This window comes from Bos mutus, chromosome 17, assembly GCF_027580195.1.
Source record: "Bos mutus isolate GX-2022 chromosome 17, NWIPB_WYAK_1.1, whole genome shotgun sequence".
Lineage (NCBI taxonomy): Eukaryota > Metazoa > Chordata > Mammalia > Artiodactyla > Bovidae > Bos > Bos mutus.
In genome coordinates, this window is record NC_091633.1 from 29,193,938 (window position 1) to 29,218,850 (window position 24,913).

General features: G+C 39.6%; 1 protein-coding gene across 1 annotated transcript; it reads left to right on the forward strand.

Annotated features, from left to right (window-relative positions):
* The first annotated feature begins 5,225 nt into the window (after nucleotides 1–5,225).
* TDO2 (tryptophan 2,3-dioxygenase) lies at nucleotides 5,226–24,891 on the forward strand. Its single transcript, XM_005888683.2, has 12 exons — nucleotides 5,226–5,260; nucleotides 5,486–5,591; nucleotides 7,396–7,486; nucleotides 9,922–9,992; nucleotides 11,026–11,153; nucleotides 12,464–12,650; nucleotides 13,924–14,031; nucleotides 16,879–16,990; nucleotides 17,560–17,617; nucleotides 18,899–18,978; nucleotides 19,801–19,891; nucleotides 21,202–24,891. The coding sequence occupies exons 1-12, from the start codon at nucleotides 5,226–5,228 to the stop codon at nucleotides 21,353–21,355; spliced, it is 1,221 nt and encodes a 406-aa protein (XP_005888745.1). The 3' UTR covers nucleotides 21,356–24,891.
* Nucleotides 24,892–24,913: the final 22 nt, after the last annotated feature.

Below are 24,913 nucleotides of genomic sequence, written 5' to 3' on the forward strand. Positions count from 1 at the left end.
TCCTCCATCAATGGGGATTCTCCAGGCAAGAATACTCGAGTGGGTTGCCATGCCCTTCTCTGGGGATCTTTCAAACTGAAGGATCAAAACTAGGTCTCCCACATTATAGGTGCATTCTTTACCAGCTGAGCTACCAGGAGAATCCTTTTAGGACATACCTGGGGACAAGGTTACTTTGCTTCCCAGGTTTTCAATATTTTTACCTATAAACAGATGGGTGATTTGTAGGGATTCCCTTGGGTCAAAAATTGGGCATGATTCTTGTCTTCTAAGCATGGTCATCAGCCAGCTTTGTGTCCAGTGTTTCCCTTCTGAAATTCATGTGTGCAGACAGTTACATGTGTGAGAACACATGATGAGTTTGGAAGAGTACCACAAAACGTTGTCTGTTCCCATAAGTCTGTCTTCCCTTTTCACCTTCTTTGATGTCTGAGGTTCTCACCATGAGATTTCTTGGAGTTAAAATTATCTTTCTACAAGGTCTGTATAAACTATCCAGTACATAAAATATATTTGGAGCAATAAGTACTGTATTGATTATAGAAGTTTTAAATCCCATCATGAAGAAAAAATTTTCACTATGAGGTAAGCATCAGACTAACAGATTGATTTCCAAGAGGCAACATGTAAGTATTAACAAGACTCTGGCCAGAATACAACCAGTCCTAAAATTGCATTATACTTTCTATTGCAAAAATAAATAGGAATATTTCTGTATGAGGGATCGTTATTGTAGTTACTGTCCTTAGGTTAACTTATGTATTCTCTGATGCACTGAATTCACATCTTTGAATAATCAGTTCTCATGTTGCATGACAAGTAACTGAATTGACCCTACTTAGAAGATCTGAGAGCTTCCCTGGTGGCTCAGATGGTAAAGAATCTGCCTGCAATGCAGGAAACCCAGGTTTGATCCCTGGCTTGGGAAGATCCCTTGGAGAAAAAAAAATGGCTATCCACTCCAGTATTCTTGCCTAGAGAATCTTATGGACAGAGGAATCTGGTGGGCTGCAGTCCATGGGGTCACAATGAGTTGGACGTGACTGAGTGACTCACACACACACACACAAGATCCAAGTGGAATCTTATTTTAAAAAAGAAGAAAACTTTTTGCTTCTAAAATATCTAATTTTTCTAATTCATAGTGAAAGAAGTTTCCTTATTTCTTTCACTAGTATAGGAACCAGTATGTGGAGAACACTTCTCAACCTTAAAGAGAATAGAATAAATTATTTAGCTGTATTCTTTGTAAACTCATAGCTAGTTAAACAATCACATGGAGAAAGAGGAGCTATTAAATATTCTCTGCTTCCAAACACTCCAGACCAGGATACCAGGACCTGTTTCTGTCTCTCCTGCTGACAAACCCCTGTCCTGGGAATAAGCAATTGCCAAGATGTATCTGTAAAAAGGGCTTCCCAGGTGGCACAATGGGCTTCCCTTGTGGCTCCGCTGGTAAAGAGTCTGCCTGCAATGCAGGAGACCTGGGTTCAATCCATTGGTTGGGAAGATCCCCTGGAGAAGGAAAAGGCTACCCACTCCAGTATTCTGGCCAGAAGAAGTCCATGGACTGTGTAGTCCATGGGGTCACAAAGAGTCAGATACAACTAAGTGACTTTCACTCACAGGTGGCTCTGAGGATAAAGAATCTGCCAGCAGTGAAGGAGACACAGGTGAGGTGGGTTAGATACATGGGTCAGGAAGATCCCCTGGAGAGGGGAATAGCAACCCATTCCAGTATTCTTTCTTGGGAAATCTCATGGACAGAGGAGGCTGGCAGGCTCAGACCATGAGGTTGCAAAGAGACAGACACAACTGAGATGACTGAGCACATACACACACCTGTATGTATCTGTAAAAACCCCAAGGGAATACAGGGGTCAAGGATGTGGCTTACATGATTTTCAAGTTCTTTATAACATTTTCCTGCTGTTTATCCTTCTGTAAAACTGCATTAATGTTAAAATTTATTATAGTCATAAAATCAGAATTTTGCTTCCCTGGTAGCTCAGCTGGTAAAGAATCCACCTGCAATGAAGGAGACCCCAGTTGGATCCCTGGGCTGGGAAGATCCCCTGGAGAAGGGAACGACTACCCACTCCAGTATTCTGGCCTGGAGAATTCCATGCAGTCACAAAGAGTTGGACATGACTAAGTGACTTTCACTTTCAAGATCTTTGAAACTACAGTCAATTTTAAACATCTTCATTTCTTTTGATGAAGTTGATACATATACATGTTAATTTTCCCATTTCACAAATTAGTCAGTTGTAGAATTATGGACAGAGGTTCGTGACATTGTACAGGAGACAGGGATCAAGACCATCCCCATGGAAAAGAAATGCAAAAAAGCAAAATGGTTGTCTGGGGAGGACTTACAAATAGCTGTGAAAAGAAGAGAAGCGAAAAGCAAAGGAGAAAAGGAAAGATATAAGCATCTGAATGCAGAGTTCCAAAGAATAGCAAGAAGAGATAAGAAAGCCTGCCTCAGCGATCAATGCAAAGAAATAGAGGAAGACAACAGAATGGGAAAGCCTAGAGATCTCTTCAAGAAAATTAGAGATACCAAGGAAACATTTCATGCAAACATGGGCTCGATAAAGGACAGAAATGGTATGGACCTAACAGAAGCAGACAATATTAAGAAGAGGTGGCAAAAATACACAGAAGAACTGTACAAAAAAGATCTTCACGACCCAGATAATCACGACGGTGTGATCACTCACCTAGAGCCAGACACCCTGGAATGTGAAGTCAAGTGGGCCTTAGGAAGCATCACTACAAACAAAGCTAGTGGAGGTGATGGAATTCCAGTTGAGCTATTTCAAATCCTGAAAGATGATGCTGTGAAAGTGCTGCACTCAATATGCCAGCAAATTTGGAAAACTCAGCAGTGGCCACAGGACTGGAAAAGGTCCGTTTTCATTCCAATCCCAAAGAAAGGCAATGCCAAAGAATGCTCAAACTACAGCACAATTGCACTCATCTCACATGCTAGTAAAGTAATGCTCAAAATTCTCCAAGCCAGGCTTTAGCAATATGTGAACTGTGGACTTCCAGATGTTCAAGTTGGTTTTAGAAAAGGCAGAGGAACCAGAGATCACATTGCCAACATGCACTGGATCATGGAAAAAGCAAGAGTTCCAGAAAAACCTCTATTTCTGCTTTATTGTCTATGCCAAAGCCTTTGACTGTGTGGATCACAATAAACTGTGGAAAATTCTGAAAGAGATGGGAATACCAGACCACCTGACCTGCCTCCTGAGAAACCTACATGCAGGTCAGGAAGCAACAGTTAGAACTGGACATGAAACAACAGACTGGTTCCAAATAGGAAAAGGAGTATGTCAAGGCTGTATGTTGTCACTCTACTTATTTAACTTATATGCAGAGTACATCATGAGAAATGCTGGGCTGGAAGAAGAACAAGCTGGAATCAAGATTGCTGGGACAAATATCAAAAACCTCAGATTTTCAGATGACACCACCCTTATGGCAGAAAGTGAAGAGGAACTAAAGAGCCTCTTGATGAAAGTGAAAGAGGAGAGTGAAAAAGTTGGCTGAAAGCTCAACATTCAGAAAACTAAGATCATGGCATCTGGTCCCATCATGGCAAATAGATGGGGGAACAGGGGAAACAGTGGAAACAGTGTCAGACTTTATTTTGGGGGGCTCCAAAATCACTGCAGATGGTGATTGCAGCCATGAAATTAAAAGACGCTTCCTCCTTGGAAGGAAAGTTATGACCAACCTACATAGCGTATTCCAAAGTAGGGACATTACTTTGTCAACAAAGGTCCATCTAGTCAAGGCTATAGTTTTTCCAGTGGTCATGTATGGATGTGAAAGTTGGACTGTGAAGAAAACTGAGTGCTGAAGAATTGATGATTTTGAACTGTGGTGTTGGAGAAGATTCTTGAGAGTCCCTTGGACTGCAAGGAGATCCAGCCAGTACATCTTAAAGGAGATCAGTCCTGGGTGTTCTTAGGAAGGAATGATGCTAAAGCTGAAACTCCAGTCCTTTGGCCACCTCATGCGAGGAGTTGACTCATTGGAAAAGACTCTGATGTTGGGAGGGATTGGGGGCAGGAGGAGAAGGGGATGACAGAGGATGAGATGGCTGGATGGCATCACTGACTCCATGGATATGAGTCTGAGTGAACTCCAGGAGTTGGTTATGGACAGGGAGGCCTTGTGTGCTGCAGTTCATGGGGTCACAAAGAGTCGGACTGAATTGAGTGACTGAGCGACTGGACTGAACTGAAATGAGGGCCAAGACTGGAAATGAGGCTTTTGACCTCTAATGACTCTGGGGAATTAGACATAAGCTGACCATTGAGATAAATAGGAAAAGCCATCTCTGTGTGGTTCTTTGTGCACTGCAGTGGTGGATAGGGAGGATGGAGTCTCTGCTCTGGCTCCATGGACCTCAAAGCAACAGTTAGAACTTAGGCCAATCAGTAATATTTTCTAGAAAGAATACTTTCTCATGGACATGCTTTGGAACTCAAGTTATGTTATTACTGTTTTAAAATTATCTGCAGACATAGTGGGTTGACTCCCAGTGCCCTGTAGTCAGTATGCCCAAGTGTCAGTAAATTAATAATATGCATTTAAGTTCTAATACAGTAAGCAGCATGACTGCTGCTAATTATTAAATGAGATTTAGACCAGGAAAACTTTGAAGAGGGGCTGAAATTGGGGTTTAAGTGTGAATCCTGCCTCTGTTGAATAATGAGTTTCTCCAGAGACACTCAAGGTCCGTCTTTGGCTTTGGAGTTGTAAAAATATCCAAATCTAAGACCAAGAGAATAAATACTTGTTTTTTAACAAGCTCATTCTCTTATACATTCTAACACTATGCAAATGTGTTCTTGGAATAGAATAGTTAAATCTTCGGTTTTTAAACTTTGCCTCTCATCGATTTATTTACTGCTTGTTATTTTGGATATGAAAGCAGAACTTAGCAAGTCAAATACTGTTGGCAGAATACTCAGGTCTATAGCAAACAAACTGCCCCAAACATAAATCCACGCTACGGTCTGCCAAAGTTCAGCTTCTGTACCAACTGAAACAGAAGTCCCACTAGGAGATGCAAAGGGGCTGATTGGCTGGGGCAGGGTGGGCAGGGTACATAAAAGGCAGCTGTGGACCATCTGGGGAGGTCAGCCTCATCATCCAGCTACAATTAGAGCTCTGGGCTGCCCTGACAGTGTATCTTCATCATGAGTGGGTGCCCCTTTTTAGGAAAGAGCTTTGGGTGAGTATTTACCTCTATCCTGAGTATGGTTAAGCTCTTAGGAAGGTCAGATAGGAGAAGTAATTTCAGAATTTCAAGAGCAAAGGTGAAAACTGTCAGCCTTCTTCCACTGTTTAATCATCTACTTTGAAAAGTTAGGAATAAGAGAATTCTCGTCGCTCCTGTTATTCGGTACTGTGCTTTCTCAAGCTCTATTTTTTCCCCTTTTACTTCTTTCACCTGCAGATATGCTTTTAAACCACTCTCTGCACAAGGCAGTGAAGAAGACAAATCACAGGCCGGTGTGAACAGAGCCAGTAAAGGAGGACTTATCTATGGGAACTACCTGCAAGTAAGTGGCAGGGTCCTTACAAGAATTATCTTTCATTTTTGGGCCTTAAACTCAGTTACATGACATTTTCATGTTTGGGGATTGTTTTGTGTTTGTTTTTGCAGTTGGGCTTCCCTGGTAGCTCAGCTGGTAAAGAATCTGCCTGCAATGCAGTAGACCCTGGTTCGATTCCTGAGTCAGGCAGATCCCCTAGAGAAGGGATAGGCTCCCCACTCCAGTATTCTTGGGCTTCCCTGGTGGCTCAGCTGGTTAAGAATCTGCCTGCAATGTGGGAGACCTGGGTTTGATCCCTCTGTTGGGAAGAGCCCCTGGAGAAGGGAACGACTACCCACTCCAGTATTCTTGCTTGGAGAATTTCATGGACCGTATAGTCCATGGGGTCGTAAAGATTCTCAGTCACCCAATAGTTTTATGGATCTAAAGATATCTCTTTTTATACAAATGTATGCTTTTTTGAGCATATATTTTTATTAGAAAATTCTAAGACTTGTATGTAAAGATTCACCTGCCCAACAAACGTACAATAATGGCAGAGAAAGCGTAGATAACTGGCTGGCATTGCACGACCTGTTCACGTGAGACCTGGTTACTAGATCCCAGCCTAGAATTGCAAATGTAGCCAGACAATTTCTCTTTTAAATTCTTTATTGTAAAGTGGAAATGTTGAAGGCATATGTTTAGATGAAAGAAGGGTGTTAAAAAGAGGTATTTGAACATTATTTTATTTTTTTTTTGCCACTTGGCATGTGGGAACTTAGTTCCCTGACCAGGGGTTGAACCCTCACCTCTTGCAGGGGAAGCATGGAGTCCCAGCCACTGGACCACTAGGGAAATTGCTGGAGATTATTTTTAAGATGTGAAATGATTAGAATCCTTGATGACTTTGTTGATGGGTTTCTAAGGATGAGCTGATAGGCAATGTTAAGACCTTCTTAGAACTGACTCTTTAGGAGAATAAAAGAACAGCAGACACGTAGTAGGCTAAGCAAGTTATAGAGCTTTTATGGCACTGGCTTCAAGAGATGGAAGGGATGTGATTTCTCAGTGAGGGTAATAATATGTATTAGTAAAAATTCCTGGGCTTCCCCAGTGGCACAGTGATAAAGAATCCACCTGCCAATGCAGGAGACTCTAGAGACTCAGGTTCGAACCCTGGGTTGGAAAGATCCTTTGGAGGAGGGCATGGGAAACCACTCCAGTATTCTTGCCTGGAGAATCCCACGGACAGAGGAGCCTGGTGGGCTACAGTCCATTTGGTGGCAAAGAGTCAGACATGACAGCACACACACATACACAGATATAATTTCTTCTGAAAAGAATAAAACTCATAAATTCAACTCACTCCTTGTGAAGAGACATTAATTGTTTAAAAGAAAGTAGATTGGTTCCTGAGTATTTGGGAGTTTTTTTTTTTATAGTATCATATTCTATTTATTAAAGTTGGTAAAAATCAAGTTTTGCAATTTCAATATCAGTCTTTTTGTAATCTTTTTTTCCAGTTTTACTGAGATATAATTGACATATAACTTCTCATAAGTTTAAGGTGCCCACACGTTGATTTGATTACACTTACATATGGCATAGTGATTACTACCAGAGCATTAACTAATGCCTGCATCATGTCACATAATCACCTTTCTTGTTTTTTTTTTTTTTTTGTGGTAAGAACATTTAAGATCTAGTATATGGTGCATTGTCATTAACTACAATCACTATGGTGTACATTAGATCCTAACTGTAACTTATTCATCATGTAAATAGAAGTTTCTACAAAATCAGTTTTTCTATTTTTTTTTGTTTGAAGTTGGAAAAAGTTTTGAATGCACAGGAGCTTCAAAGTGAAATGAAAGGAAATAAAATCCACGATGAACATCTTTTTATCATAACTCATCAAGGTAAGTCACACACAGGGTTGAACAGTAACTATTCGTAGTAGTTTCCCATTAGTAATGGGGAGAGTTACAATGCTTTTAACTGTAGAATGGTGGAAAAGTAAAGGATCACGTTTGCTAGGGTGCTTGCAAAGCCTTTGCTCTCAGATAAATTATCACAGGTCCTCCTTCTGGGATTTACTACAGTCTTCTTTCCGTTACCTCACTACTTATCAGGTAGGACTTTGTCCTTAATCCAAAGAGACTTTTTATCTCTTGGAATTCACAAAGAATCTGAAAGTTAAGATGTCACTACTTGTCAACTCAGAGCTATTTTCAAGAAATAGATCACTCACATTTACTGTAACTGTACATGTCCTACAGAAATTTGGTACTAAACAGGAATATAAATTTTATCTAAAATGTGTATTCATTCTCTCCAGACTTCTAACTTCTGGGTAGTGGTTTTTTAACATAGGAGTCCATGACTTTGGAAGTTGAGGAAGTCTCAGAACTCTTTGACTTGTGTGAAAGACTTCACAAATATGTGTCTTACAGAAGTCTGTTACCCCAAAACATTCAGATTTACTCTAACTCCTTTGTATCTAATACTGTCCTCTGGTTGATCATGGCTCCGTCTCTCATGCTGATCAGCGCTGCATTTCTAGATGTTTCTTTGTCTTATCCATTCTTTCTGTCTTTCAAATGATTGTTTTCTTCACTGACTGGCTAATATAACCAACTCCTTTGAGGAAAAAAAAAAAAAGGAAAATAATTGGCTTAATGTGTTACTTCTTCTGTTTTTTATGGTGACATTCTGTTGGTGGCTTATACCAAGACAAAATCAATGAGGGCAGAATGACAGCAGGTGAGCATACATCTAGAATCAGAAATCTATTTCGAATCCCATCTCTACCATTAAAGATGATGCAACCTCAGTCTGGTTTCTGGACTAGTAATTCTCTTCATTTCCCCATCTGTACAATGGGAAGAATGATTACATCTTCTCATTCACAGAGCTCCTGTGAGGATGACATGAGATAAGGTGTGTTACACATTTAGTTCAAGGTACAGCATGCAGTGAGCTCATAGTAAATGGTAGCTTGCATCATTTGATGGAGAAACTTTCCTTCCATTAGAACACAAGGTAAGCAGGTCATGGGACCTGCTACCCATAGTTAAACTTGAAAAATTGATAAATAAACTGATCAAAAAATATTTGATTTGCTCTTTTTGTCTAAAGATGGAAATTAGATTTCTAAAGTCTCCTTAGCTCTAATTTAAAGGTATAATTTTATTCCTTTCATTAGTACAGAAGCACAGCCTTTGCCCAAACAGAATGCATGAGCAATCATTAAAATGATTCATTTCCATGTTCCCCTAATGACTACATTTGCTATTTAATTTATCTATTTATAAAATAATCACCCAGTGTTTATCTTATCTCAAACATTATGCCAGGAGCTGAGGGAAACTGATGAATATGACAGAGTTTCAGCCTGTTCATAACTTGTCCTCCCTGTAAAGTCTGCGGCTAAGTTGTTTCAGTCGTGTCTGACTCTGTGCGACCCCATAGACGGCAGCCCACCAGGCTCCCCCATCCCTGGGATTCTCCAGGCAAGAACACTGGAGTGGGTTGCCATTTCTTTCTCCAAAGCATGAAAGTGAAAAGTGAAAGGGAAGTTGCTCAGTCATATCTGACTCTTAGTGACCCCATGGACGGCGGCCTACCAGGCTCCCCCGTCCATGGGATTTTTCAAGCAAGAGTACTGGAGTGGGGTGCCATTGCCTTCTCCGCTGTAAAGTCTAAATCTCTAGAAACAAACATGTCATCATACTCATTAGGTTGCGCGCATGATGCTTAGTCGCTCAGTGGCGTCCAACTTTTGCAACCTTATGGACTGTAGCCCACCAGGCTCCTCTGTCCATGAGATTATCCAGGCAAGAATACTGGAATGGGTAGCCAGTTCCTTCTCCACAGAAACTTCCTGACCCAGGGATCGAACCCTTATTGCAGGGATCAAACTTCTGTATTGTAGGCAGATTCTTTTCTGTCTGAGCCACCAGGGAAGCCCATTCATTACGTTAATGAATTATTAATATCTCACTTTATAGATATTCAGTATTACTTCTGCTTCTCCACACACCTCCAGCTTCCACATGGGAAGATAAGATTATTTGCTGTATCCCAAAAAGACATTTACAGTATTTAGTTGAAAGAAATAAGTTCAAAAATAACATAAAGCACATAGATAACATACCTGACATATTAAAACATTCATTAAAAGGAGGCTATTTTAACTTGATCACTAATACTTGTTTGTTAGCATAGCATAGGGCTATGTTGGCATTTATAGACTTTTAAGTTACATTTTTATTTCTCTTTCAATGTGTTAGCCTTGTCTTTCATATAATTATGGTCAAAAGGCTCCCGACTGATGATGATCTTCTCCTTGCAGCTTATGAACTCTGGTTTAAGCAGATCCTGTGGGAATTAGATTCTGTTCGTGAGATCTTTCAGAATGGCCATGTGAGTTGCTATGTCACAGTATTCCTTTCATACTTTTCTTTGAGAGTGTAGAAAATATTATTAATGGGAAAAGTTTAACACCAAATGGTGGAATTAGTATTTAAGGGGGAAAAAAGTTTCTAGTGTAGAGAGTTTAGTCATGTTCTTCCAGTGTAATTATCACCATGCCCTTGCTTTAAGATGCCTTTCAAATTTTATTTTCAAGTCCTTTGTTTAGAAATCAATTTTTTTCCCTGCAAAAAGTTGTTACAAATGACAGTGGATTGCCAGGACAGCTAATGTAGATTCTTTAATCAATAGCTACCAGAATTGTATTTCTAATGAATGTTTGCTATGAGAAGATAGGAGCAATGATGAGGGAGGTGACACAGGAGGAGAGGTGGAGATGGGGAAAGAGAATAGACAAGATGAGGAGGATGAGCCAGAAGAGGATTAGGAGGAACAGAGTGGGAGGAGGGAGAGTCAGAAGTCCTGGTGATGTTCCCTCAGTCTCCCTCCCAGCCCACTTCTTGCACACGTACCTTCCTCCATCCTTGGAGGACACAGGACACAGTCTTGTGTTCTCCAGCTCAGAGCCCGTGTGCCAAGGGGGCTGGGAAGGAGAGAACATCCATCCTCTGTGAACATCATCCCCATCCATTTCCATGGCAACTCCTGCCCTTGAGACAGAACAGAGGAACCCAAGTGTCTGCTTAATTCTTACCCACAAGTTTCCACGTTCTCCTAAACTTTATTCCTCAGAGCAAAACTGAGACATTTGCTTTGAAATCAGTGGGAGTTGTGTTCCAGAATTTACTCAAATTGTCCTTCCATAGAATTTTTCTAGATTTAAAGAAAAAAAAAAAAAAGATTTGAATGTTGCAGACACTTCTTGCAAACAATTCAGAGTTGCCATTAGTTTAGCATCTACCTAAGGCACATTTTAATGCAAATGTTCCTCTTTAAAGTAGAGATAACATCCACAGGAGTGCATTGTTTAGTGTCTCCCAGAATTGAGGATTGATTACTCAGTGTCTTGTCTCCTAACACCCAGGTGAGGGATGAGAGGAACATGCTGAAGGTGATCACCCGAATGCACCGAGTGGTGGTGATCCTCAAACTCTTGGTCCAGCAGTTTTCCGTCCTGGAGACCATGACAGCCTTGGACTTCAATGACTTCAGGTGCGCGCGCGGCTTTGCCAGCATACAGGGGTTACCCTTCCCTTCTGATGGGCTGGAGAGAACGTGCCTGCTGTTTTGCGTGGCGTTAAGGAGTCAGTCTTGCTGACAGTCTGTCACTGTGAGCACTTGGGAGCCGTCATCCCGAAGCATTTGAGTAGCTATTGAAAATATTTCATCTCTTCCTTTCACATATGAACATAACAGGATCCATTAAATTCAATTCATCATGTGTACCCTAGTTTTATCCCAAAAGGATTTTAGACAGCTTAGCAAAATGGCTTAAAAGGCTGATATAATACACATTCTAAATTTAAATGATTAAAAACCAAAAATACAAGAGAAATAGGAATGATATGTAAAGAAGCATGTAACCAAAACTGACAGTATAAATTATGGATTGAACTATAAATTTTATTTTTTATGTGTTTTAAATTTTTATTTTATATTAGACTACAGTTAATTAACAATGTTGTGTTAGTTTCAGGTGTTCAGCAAAGTGATTCAGTTATACATGTACATGTATCTATTCTTTTTCAGATTCTTTTCCCACTTAGGTTATTATGGAATGTTTAGCAGTCAAACTATAAATTTTATAAGAAAACTTTTTCATAACTAAGATTTGAGAAGAAATTTTAAGAGCATGGGGTGCAGAAGCAGTATCCTCTACATGGTTGGTAATCAAATGAAAAGAAGTAGAATTCCTTTTTAGTATATACTTAACAAATTGAAGTCTTAGTACCAGTTATAGGGAGAACATTTATAGGGATGTGAGGGTTGTGCCTGGTGGGAGTAATCACATTTTGTGATGCCCTGTTTTGTGCAACATTCCATTCATTTCACTTGTGGAGTCTCACAGTGCTGAACTTTGAGAATTGAACTTTAAGGAGAAACTGAAGAAAATTTACAAAGGAACTTTTAGCACTATTGAATAAGAAGTATTGCTCAATGTTCATCTGTCTTTACCTTAGGAAAAAACTTAGTATACACACATGCATGTACATCTATGCATGTGTATATATAAGCACACATGTGAACGCACATACACAGATATAAACACACATTGGTACACTATGACCCTTCACAAACTATACAAACATCGGCCTGCAGAGAGGATGATGGCTAGGAGCTCGTTGTCCTGATTGGATCAAGTCCAAGTCATGGGTTCAGCCCTGGGCTGTTGTGTGTCTGTGCCTGGTGACACCTGCAGAGTCACATGACCACCGCCTCCCCCCTCCCCAAGAAGGCAGTGTTACAGTGATTTACAATGCGCACCTTCCCCTGCTCTTCTCTCCCGGGACCTGTTCTCAAAGAGAGTACCTATCCCCGGCGTCCGGCTTCCAGAGTCTGCAGTTCCGCCTGTTAGAAAACAAGATAGGGGTTCTGCAGAGCTTGAGGGTCCCTTACAACAGAAGACACTACCGTGACAACTTCAGAGGGAAAGACAACGAGCTTCTGCTGAAGTCCGAGCAAGAAAGGACGCTTCTGCAGCTGGTTGAGGTGCGTGCGCAGACGTAACGTTTCGCTCAGCACGTGTAGTTCACTGAGCTTCTGCGAGATCCGGACTTCAAAACTCCTGTCGAAATTGGGTTGCATTTGTTGTAAATAAGAGAAGAATGAACTTATAAAAATACTTCAACTGGTAAATTCCACTAATTAAAATATTAAGAACTCTCTTGAGAACTTCAGAGATATTTCTATAGTCAATGATATGTTAACATTTAATAACCTCTATATCTTATTAAAACAATCCTTTTAAACATTCCTGCTAAGCAACTAGCATTGGGTTAGCTGATTTTTAAACTGGGTATGGTTATTTATTTAATGAGCTTTACTTTAAAATATTCCATAATTGAAAAGTTCCACAAGTTGAGTATGTTTCTTAATTAAACTACATCACTAAGGTTCATCACTAAAGTTCTGTCCTTCAGGATTTCCCCCAGTCATATCTAGTTCTCTGTGGGTCTGTACATGGTCCTGAGGAATTATTAGTTTCTGCGCAAGAAAATTATTAAAAAGGATTGTACAGTCTTGACTTCTTGGACAAAGGCTTTTACTTTGCAAATTAAACTTTTATTTTAGCAAATTATGCTCTGCTCACTAATCCCCTGGGCATTATAAATACAGATTTAGGTTAATAAACTATTAATGCCACTTAATGGCTATAGAAAAAGAATCACAAAGTTAAATTCAAAACCAAGAATAAGCTATATGAGAGCTCATAGAGATGCATGGACTCGTTTTTATTTCTAGATTAAAAATCCTGTGGAATCTGGAAATAATTGAGTAGCTAGCTGATTTCAATGTTGCTAAGTACACAGTGTTCTTGCATTTAGATCAAATCAAATTATATATGATATGATTCCTTCAGCTCCTAAGACATAAACTATTTTGAGAATAAACCAGTATACCTCATTAAAACAACATATACATATGTTCATAGATCTATAGAACAAAACTGGAATATCTGTAATAATTTGTTAATAGAAAGTAAATTTTTAATATGATTGCCCTCTAGATTAGGAGAAAAAAACACTGCTGTTTTATAAATGAAGAAATTGAAGGGGAGAGTGGATATAGCTCAGTGGTAGAGCATTTGACTGCAGATATTGAAAGGAAAGAGAAACGTTTACATACAAAAAGATTAATGATGTACTGACATTTTCCTCAAAACCAGGAAAATTTTATATTTCAAGTTCACAAATGTTTGTTACAAAACATTTGACATATTTTAAATTTTACAATGTATTCACTTGAAAAATATTTACTTCAGGCATGGCTGGAAAGAACCCCAGGTTTAGAGCCGCATGGATTTAACTTCTGGGGAAAGCTTGAAAAGAACATTGTCAAAGGTTTGGAAGAAGAATTCACAAAGATTCAGGTATTTGTGAAACCATAAGTAAACATAAGTTTACTATAGGAGAAGTTTTGGGAATTTTATTTTAATTTTATTTTCTCTTAGTCTTTCATTTTCCTTATTTCTTTTTCTTTTACACGTGCATCTGCTTGGAATATATTACACAAGTGATTTAATTTTATTGATGCATAATAAAAAATAAGTGAAGGAGTTTATTGTAGGCAAGATTTTGAGGAGATGAGACTAATAGAGATTTTTCATTTTTATTGAAAGTTTCATGTTATGATTGCTTCTAGACAGAAGTGGGCTCACAAAGGACCAGTCAACCAATACATTAAGTCACGTAACTTCCCCTTCACTCATGTATGCTGAGTTCCTCCTATTGGCTGAGTTCTTCCTCAGACCATGGCAAACTTCCCTCAGTTAAAACAATACTGTTGATTCCTCAGTTTCTCTCATGTTATGGGCCCTCATCCTTTCTTCATGACCAAATTTTTGGAAGAGTTGTTTCAATTCTACATCTTGAGAGGCTATGTGCACCATGCAGTGTTGTCACAGTCACGGGTCAAATTCCCCTTCCCTTCTTGGTGACCCTGTAACATACCCTTCTGCTACCTGGTTCATTTGCTTCCCTCCCTTCATGGGCAAAATGTAAAATATGAGTATTTACCTCATAGAGATATTGTGAACGTTACATTGGATTCATATTTGCAGGGTATTTAGAACAGCAGTGAGTGTAATTATTTCTTTTTCTCCATCTAATTCTCACCGTGGTTCAGTCTGCCTTCCTGTTGTTCACAAGTGACCCCCGTATGTAAATCCAATGGCCGTTTTATCTTCATTTTATTTCATTTCCTACTGGCTTTAATACTAATCACTACCTACACTTTCTTGAACATTCTCCCCACCCAACCCCTCTCCGCCATGGTTTTGGTATCAACATTTTGTTCTCACCTAGCTTTCTGACCCTTACTTCTCCAGCTCTTTCATGGGTTCATGTTTCTTTCTGAAACCAGTAACTGATGGAGATTCACAATGCATGGGCTCAGGTCCCTTGTATCCTCTTTTTCCTCTTCCACCAGGTGAACTCATTTATACCTGCTGCTGCAGCATCTGCTTAGACACCAGTAATTCTCAACTGTTTATGTCTAGCTTATTTGGCTCTTTGAATTTCATAATCCATTCTCCTTTCCCAGATAACTCTTTCCCAGTCTTCAGGTCTTGTTTCAAGGAAAACTTCAGCAGGAGGGTCTTTATTGAACTCTCTGCTACTATAAGTTGTGATGGTATGACATTGCTCCTTTACTTCACTGCCCGTGGTTGCAATTATTTAAAATTCTTTTTCAAAAAATTGAGGTATAGTTGTCTTACAATGTTGTATTAGTTTCTGCTATAAAACAAAGTGAATCAGCCATATGTATACATACATGCCCTCTGTCTTGAGACTCCAACCTCCCCATCCCACCCCTCTAAGTCATCACAGAGCACCAATCTGAGCTCCCTGTGCTATACAGCAGCTGCCCACTAGCTATCTATTTTATAGTAGTGTATATATAGGGCTTCCCAGGTGACAAGAGTGGTGAAGAATCCACCTGCCACTGCAGGAGATGCAAGAGCAGTGGGTTTGATCCCTGGGTCAGGAAGATTCCCTGGAGGAGAAAATGGCAACCCACTCCAGTATTCTTGCCTGGAAAATCCCATGGACAGAGGCTACAGTCCATGGGGTCACAAAAGAGTCAGACATGACTGAGCGACTGAACACAAACATGCATAGTATATATATAATCCCAATCTCCCAATTTATCTCACTCTTTTGCCCTCTGTTTCCAACCCTCCATGTCCACACATTTGTTCTCTACATATTCATCTCTCTTCCTGCCCTGCACTGTTTATAACAGCAAAGATCTGGCAACAACCTAAATGTCTGTCAACAGAAGAATGGATGAAGATGCGGTACATTTATAAAATAGAGTATTACTCAGCCATAAAAAATGAACGCAATTAGGTCATTTGTAGAGAAGTGGATGCACCTAGAGTCTGTCATACAGAGTGAAGTAAGTCAGAAAGAGGAAAAATAAAGTATGTTGATGCATATATGTGGAGAAATGGTTCAGATGAACCTAGCTGTATGGTTGTAATTTAACAAGTTTTCAGTGTTTTAGTCCCACCAGATAGAGATCAGGGGACTCGGTTTTTGCTCACAATTTTTTCTCTATCACTAGCCTGACATTTACTGAATAAATGAATAGTCCATTGGCCATAGAAGGCACACACATTCTGACCACATGATATGCTTGATCTGGTAAATGGAAGTCAGCTGGAGTAACTGATTTTTGCTCCAAGTAATTGAATTCTAAGTAGAGCATGTGTTGAAGGCAGGAAAATGCAAATTTCCTTAAACAAATCAATAAATATCAAGTGAATAAAAATATAACAGTGAAAAATATCTAAGGAATTGTATTTATAGAATATTGCTCTGAAGATAGAATTTCAGTAGAATTAGTAGTTTCTCTGACTAGGAATTCTTAACTTTTCCTAACTGGAATTAATTTACTCCCTGTATTAAATAATTGTCTAAAATTAGACATTATTGACCCCTCATAGTCACTCCAGTTTTGCCCAAATTCATTTATCATGACATTTATGAAAAGAGTATTTGAGTTTAACAAATCATTTAAACTTAAACAAAAGGGTAGAACCAGTGGGCATGAGGCCTCCCTAATTTTCCAAGCTTATAGTCTTAGATGATACACTGCATATCCTAGGGGACACCTTTTCTGCACCTGGGCTAGTCTATTTCTCACAAGCAGTATTTTCTAAAATAAGAATTTATTTTCTTTTGGGAATATTAATGCAGCTTTTCTCCCAAAGGCTAAGGAAGAGTCAGAGGAAAAGGAGGAACAAATGGCTGAATTTCAGAAGCAGAAAGAGGTATTACTGTCCTTATTTGATGAGAAACGTCATGAGCATCTCCTTAGTAAAGGTAGGCATTTCTATTCAGAGGATCCTTTCCCTGGAACATAAGACTGTGAGCTCAAAATACCAAACCCTACTTCGGGGGGATAAAATGGACATTGATATTTCCATTCATAGAAGTAAGGAATTTTAAAATTTATCTTGCAAGTTATCTTTATCAATTTTTTCTTTTTTTGAAAGTGAAAAATATATTTAACTAACTTTATAATTCTATAATTTAGTTGCATTATTTTCAAAGAGATATTCATAAATGATACAGGAACTAAATATTTAGAGGGGAAAAGCTCACGTCCTTTTGTCTGTGGCTGTTTATTGCATGATTTCTGTCTATTTAAAAGTTTTGAGAATTTAAAGTGTGTGTGTATATACATGTATGTATTATTTTGTTTTTTAAAATCTAATACTAAAATAATGTTTTAAATGATAGTTTTCCAAATTCAAGTTAAGGGATTAAATATTTAACTAACATTCACATTATTTTCTAAAAACATGAACAATTACTTAAGGTGATGATGCCAAATTAACATGAGTGCCTTAAATTACCTATTAAATTAAAACTTGTTCCATGTCTTGCAGGAGAAAGACGGCTATCATACAAAGCACTTCAGGGGGCCTTGATGATATATTTTTACAGGTAAAAACAAATCAAAAGAAGAGAATTTGAAGCAAAAAATTGAGGAGTAGATATAGATAATGTATCAAGTATAAAGCTTATACATTGCTTTAAAAACTAATTAGTTTAAAAACTAATCATAGTTTTTAAAAAGTCATTTAGATTTGGGGGAAAGCTTAGAAAATAATTGTGAAGTTTCATGAGGTTTTTCTTTATTTTAAATAGTAAGAGTCCAATGTTATCCCTGTCACGGGTTAAACACAGACACACACACACACACACACACACACACACACACACACACACACACACACACACACACACACACACAAGTTAATCAAATATCCTTTTCATTAAATTCTGTGACATTGTGTCCTAAGGACCCGAAGTTGAATCTGTCTCAGAATCTTAGCCATGAAATAGGTTCTGTCATTTAACGACATTGTTATTCCTGTTTTATAAAATGAAAAAGAATGAAGTAGAAGCACCATATAAATTGCTGTGCTCTTTGCTCTGCAATTTCAAGTCTAATTGTTGTCACCGCCCACTATGTCTGAGGCCCATCTGTGTTTCATAAATTGAATGTGTCAGAGCAAAAGATGCCACGCTGGTATAAAGCAAAAAAAAAAAAATCTATGTTTACTGCGTGTCTTACTTGAATTCATTTAGTTTTTTAATCCTCTTTCACCTATTTTTCAGAATAGCAGCAGCATAAAAAACAGTTTTGACTGTTTTCCTCAATTCTTAGTGAATATATGCCATTCAAGCTTATGTATCCTCTGCAGAAAATACACCAAGTTGTGAAAACTGAAAAAATATATATATAAGTAAAATTACATAGATATAAATTAAAAATATATAAATATACATATATAATTTTATTTTGTGTATATATTTATTTAATATATATTTATTATGTATATATGTATTAGAGGAAACTTTAACAGGCAGTCTTTGTTTTCACAGTTTAATATCCTTGCCTGGAAGAAGTAGCTAGCTATTATTGGCTAGAAAACCTTAGATGTTGTCTGTGTCTGCCTTTTATGAGAATGGGGGTGAGGTGTGACTCTGGTTATTTTATGTACTTCAAGAAATGTTCTAGAATCTTTAAACACACACTGAAAGATGAATTGTGTTATCCCCTAAGCCTGGGAGAGTTATCTAAGCTGTCACAGCTCCCCAGAGGCAAAGGGGATGTTGGTTTGGGGCCCAAGAGATTGTAGAGTATGTGTTCTTTCTGACACACTGGACTTGGCTGGACATGTTTATGGTCCAGATGATGATGGTGGTTTTGTTCCCTAGGGAAGAGCCCAGGTTCCAGGTCCCTTTCCAGCTGCTGACTTTCCTCATGGATGTGGACTCACTCATGACCAAGTGGAGATGTAAGCCCTTCCCCCCAACCTGACCCACAACCCTGCTCCCCTTCAAGCCCCCAATACCCCTCCACCCTCCATTTGTGTGTGTGTGTGCTGGGGGGGATGGGCTACTTTGTGAAAAAACAGCTCAGAAATTTCTCTGAGGGCCACCCACCCAGTGCACATGGCAGGCAGTTTTCAGGGCTCATATGTCCTCTGGGGGCCCAGGAAAATGTTGTGTTTGATCAGCAGGAAGAAAAGTGAAGTCACTCAGTCGTGTCTGACTCTTTGCGATCCCATGGACTGTAGTCTACCAGGTTCCTCAGTCCATGGAATTTTCAAGAGGACTGGAGTGGGTTGCCATTCCTTCTCCAGGGGATCTTCCCAACCCAGGGATCGAACCCGGGTCTCCCGCATTGCAGGCAGACGCTTTACCGTCTGAGCCACCAGGAATCATCAGAAGGAAAAAGTAAACTTTAGGTCAAAGAAAATGTTTTAATTTATAATAGTAATGTATTCATCTTTGTGTCAATACAACTTGAAAATATAACGTCAGTAGTTTTGTTTTAATGGAGGAAGGGCCCCATGAAGGCGGTAGGAACAAGGGCTCATAAAAGTCACAGTGTGCCCACACCCCCCGCCCTGGCATCCAAGAGCTAATCCTAGGGAAGAATGGATGCACCGCGCAGCCTGGACCAGGCGGAGCACCAGGCAACCTCCCCTTGTGCCGCATAGGCTCACAGGCGAACCTCCCATATGGAATGATAAAGGGGAGCCTTTTTTCAGAGGCAATAATCGTTCCGACCCCTCTGCCTCAGCGCCCTGGAGCTAATGTGTGTGTTCACCTAGATAACCACGTGTGCCTGGTGCACAGGATGCTCGGCAGCAAGGCGGGCACTGGCGGGTCCTCTGGGTACCAGTACCTGCGCTCCACCGTGAGGTAAGCCGGCGTCACCTTCACCTCCGCGGGGCCACCAGCACCTGTTTGAACACGGAGATGTGCTTTATCTAGGCAAGTCACTTACACTTGCTCCTGTCTGAACTGCTGGCAACACATTTATCCTTAAATTAAGGAATTCCTACAGGAGCTTTTGGAGATCATTGTAAACATCCTTATTTCTGGAAGGTCATCAATTGGATCCTGGGATGCGATTGGACACGGTACCAATATTTGCATCACCTGTGAGGGAGGGAACCAAGTTAACCCAAGGAGAAGTGTTTTCAACTCAGGGTACAGCACAGTGACCCGGAAATTCTTTGCAATTCACCTATTTTCATCCCTAATCTTATCACCTGATTGACTAAATTATAAAATGCACAGTTTCAGTTTTCATTATTTTTATACATCTTCATTTTCCCAAGAATAAAAGTTAGATTGAATGATTCTAAAAATTTATTAGTTTGAATTTTTATAATCATTACACATTTTCTCCTTTCCTGGAAATAAATTCTGTGAGCATGAAACCATAAATGATCACAGAAAATGAGCACACCCATCAGTGGCGATGGGAATAGTGAACGCAAACCACCTTCCTAGTGTGTCACTTTCTCATTAAATCATCACAAAGGCCTGGTGAGAGGAAGGGATTGTGGTTTTTATTTGATGAAGTTGGAAACCAAAACACTAAGCTTTGGACAGCTTGACCAAGGTCACATGAGTTGCAAATGACAGCAAAATATGAACCCAAATTTGATTTTAAAGACAAATGTTCTTCTGCAGGTGAAATGCAAGTGAAAATAGTTGGCTAACAAACATAAAAGCAATTTTAAAGTGAAAACCACTCTTATAGACATTTATTATATAATCTAAGATGGTGTTTCAATATATCAATACACTCATGTCTGTTACTTGGCAGCTACTTTACAGGTGAGAAATATTTTCCAATGAACAACTGGGAATTTTATTTGCTTTCAATTTATTATTTTGCATCCCACCCTTTAAAAATCAGAAATAGGAACACATCTTTATCTTCATGAAAGTAGCATGACAGTAATAACTCTAGGTTTTGTTCTGGCCCAGTCTGGTCTGGATCGCTGAAACATGTAATATTGTTTTATGGACATAAATTTTGGATATGGAATAAAAATGAAGCAATCTTAATACTAACACTACTTGATATATACAACACGTAACATATATAATATGATAGAATATAGAAATTTATTTATGGCAAAATATCATTATTTGAAACTTTAAAAAATCTTTTGTATCAATAATTCTAAAACATCTGTATATATGTGTTTTTCCAGTGACAGGTACAAAGTATTTGTAGATTTATTTAATCTCTCAACATATCTGGTTCCCCGACACTGGATTCCGAAGATGAACCCAGTCATTCATAAGTTCCTTTACACGGCTGAATACTGTGACAGCTCTTACTTCAGCAGTGATGAATCAGATTAAAATCATCTGCAAAAATCTATGAATTTGCTTTCTCAGTCTGCATTTAAAATTTTTTCTATGAATTTTCATGACTATACAGAGTCCTAATGTAATATATGTACTTACATATATATACATATATAGCATATATTAAACATATAGTACTGTAGCACTGATTCAAACCTAGAAATAATTTTATCACCTCATGTTTGTGATAACAGACTAAACATTAAGATAAGAAATTCAGTTAAATTATAACATTGTACATAGTGTATTTTCCTGTTAAAAACAATGTCCTAGTACTTATCTTAATGTAGCCATGTAATGCAATGGTTATCTCATTTCAAACATTGTAAGCTTGTAAACTTCAGCTGTTTCAAATATTTTATGGAATAAAATGTGTCATTCTGTACAAAGAGGTGTTCAGTCAAACATTTTGCAAGTATTAAGATTGTTTGTTGACATATATTGTTTTGGAAACATTGATTGCATCTGTCAGGACTCTTGGTGACCAAGGACAGAAATCTATCTGAAACTTAACGGGGTTCACTGGGCAGTTACTCCAGGAGATCCTGTATGTGACAAAAGCTTGGGAAGCTTGGAGCCCCAGGGATGGATGTGGGCCCTGGAGACCTCAGTTCTTGGCACCTGGGGGAACCCTGTCTCATCTCTCTTTCTCAGTAGGGTTGCCCTTGCTCTTCCCTGTTGTGGACCAGTTCTGTCCTCAGGCTGCATCCATGCTTCAGCACCTCTAGACTCTCAGAGGGAAAAGTGCTCTTCCCAGCCCCAAGGCTCATGGTCTGGGAGGCAGAGCACACCCTAAGGCATGGCAGAATTGAGGTGACCATAGGTATTCTTTCCAGAAGACAGGAGACACATAAACTAAGAAATGACCAAGTTCATTTGTCATGAAAAGTGTGAGACCCAGAGTTTAGATCAGACAGGAGTTCCTTTCTTCTCTTTCTAGCATGGCCTGGCAATACTTAGTGGAATGTCTATTATGAAAATACTATAAAAAATTTTGGGATGTAGAATAACCTTGATGTCGGGTGATCATCTCTGTAAGAAGTAGGTTCTTGGTGGAACTGAACTATTCTTTGGTCTCAATTGCAACTTTTTCTCATAAGAATCATACTGCCTAGTTTATCTCTAAATTACATATAATTGCTTTTGCCTATATGTGTGTGTGGATACATATGTAGTACCTGATGGTGGTTAAGCTGAAAAATCCAAAGACAAATAGCATGGTGGCCGGTGGTAGTCCCTTAAGTTTGACAGTAAATGCATCTATTAATTACCTATTTTGATATAACAAGGTTAATCCCTAGTTTCCTATCTGTTTAATGGGGATAAAGTTTACAATTTTTGCTTTTTCTCATGAAGTAATGAAGAAATATGTTAGTGGATGTTCTGTCACCAAGATGCCTTGGAAGTTTGAAATAAATGTTATTTGTCAAGACTTATTCTTTTAATAAGTAATCTTATTTAATTATTTTTATCTTGTTTCTTGGTGTGCTAGGTTATACAGCTGTAAGGGTTTTTTTCAAATGATGTATCACTAATTCTTATGTAAATGTCAAAACCACTTATGTACCATGTGTGTGTACTCAGTCGTGTCCGACTCTGTGCGACACCACAGACTGAACCCCGCCAGCCTCCTCTGTTCACGGAATTTTCCAGGCAAGGACACTGGAGTAGGTTGCCATTTCCTACTCCAAAACCACTTATAATGCCCCATTTAAACTTGCTTCTAGTGTCTACAATGCACTTTTAATAATTCTTAAATAAATCATGAAATCAAGGCTGCCCAATTTAGTATTCAGTCTGAGATCCCAGTGAAATCACATCCAGGAACATCTTGATGTTTTTCATTATGACTTCTACTAAATACATGACGATTTCATTGCTCTGCTCTTGGCCTCACTGGGTGAATGCCCAGCAGCTTGTCAGAGCTGGACCACAGCATACACCCACGTGGAATAGCAACTGGTGAGGCTGAGAAGCCAGTGAAAGAGTTAAAGCTTAGGCAGGCAGTCCAAGACCCTTTAAGGAGGAGGTGAACAGTCTTGCTCATGTTGTCCTTAAGCCTTGTGCAACAATGTATCTTGCCTGAGCTACATATTTAGGTCTGGAACTAAGATCACACAGCACAGTGTCTTACTTATGGAAATGCTTTTCTTAGGCTCTATGTTAATGATTATAATTGTAACAGATCTTGCCTGGGAACCTGTTTCTCAAGACTTGTACCCCTGGTTGCACAGCAACAGTGTATCTTGCCTGGAGGCACTGCAGGGAACCCTTCTCCCTGGCTAATCTTGTGCCTAAATTATCTCAGGATGTATGCCTTGGCAAAGGGTCTGGTGAACTCTTGCAACCTTGAGGTATTCTTTTTATGTATTCTCAGCAACCCACTCCAGTGTTCTTGCCTGGAGAATCCCAGGGACGGGGGAGCCTGGTGGCTGCTGTCTATGGGATCACACAGAGTCCGACACGACTGAAGTGACTTAGCAGCAGCAGCAGCAGGTAGTTGAAAAGTATATAAGGTCCCGCTTAAACTAGTGAGGCAGGTACTCTCCTGCCCCCTTCCATTGCCTCTTGCTGGAAGCTTTCTTTATCCCAGTTCAGTTCAGTTCAGTCACTCAGTTGTGTCCGACTCTTGGCGACCCCATGAATCGCAGCATGCCAGGCCTCCCTGTCCACCACCAACTCCCGGAGTTCACTCAGACTCACAAAATCTACACAAAGCTCTGAGTGACTGAGACTGTCTTTGGTTCCAGAGTTAAATCTTCTCCATCGTAGACCACGAATCCAGCAGCACCATTTACTGTGAGCTATCAACAGGAAGTGGCTTCTTTGGGAAATCTCTTTTAAAAGAGTTGATGTGTGATCTTTAGCCTTTAAAAGGCTAAAATGGGGGCAGGGGGGGATGGTGGTGGTGGTGAAATAACATGATTGTGGTGTCTTTTAGAACTGTCAACCCAGGAACACAGAGTAGATGGATTAGCATCCCGTCCACCACAAACAACTGGGGGGACTGATGAAACAGTTTCCCATCCTCAGGTGATTCCTGGTCTGGGGACCACACGTGAGAAGTCTTGGATTAAAGGACACGGACTTAGTGGGTCAACTCCTGGGCAGTGGGGGTGAGAGATGCTCAAGAATATGCACTGAGGGAAGGATGGAGAGAGGAGATGGAGAAGTGGCAGGTGATCAGGTGATGGATCAGGTATAGCTGAACTGGTAGAACACTCAAGATTTCCCTCAATTTCATTGATTGGGTCAATATATAATGCTCATGATGTTACCAAAAACAGAGACTCTAAGAAGTGTGGGGAGTTTTTTTGTTTGTGTTTTTTTTTTTTTCTCTAAGGAGGGACAGGAGATGGTTTGCAGACATTGCAGTTAAGGTGTCTATGTGCATGCATGCTAAATCACTCCAGTCATGGCTGACTCTTTGCAACCCCATGGAGTGTAGCCCACCAGGCTCCTCTGTACATGGGATTCTCCAGGCAAGAATAGTGGAGTGGGTTGCCATGGCCTCCTCCAGGGGATCTTCCTGACCTAGGGATTGAACCCATG

Excerpts from the sequence above, each read along its gene's own strand:
- TDO2 (XM_005888683.2), top strand. The coding sequence starts at position 5,226 with ATGAGTGGGTGCCCCTTTTTAGGAAAGAGCTTTGG. Across the intron at positions 14,032-16,878 it reads AAGAATTCACAAAGATTCAG|GCTAAGGAAGAGTCAGAGGA; the intron begins GTATTTGTGAAA and ends TTTCTCCCAAAG. Across the intron at positions 19,892-21,201 it reads TACCTGCGCTCCACCGTGAG|TGACAGGTACAAAGTATTTG; the intron begins GTAAGCCGGCGT and ends GTGTTTTTCCAG.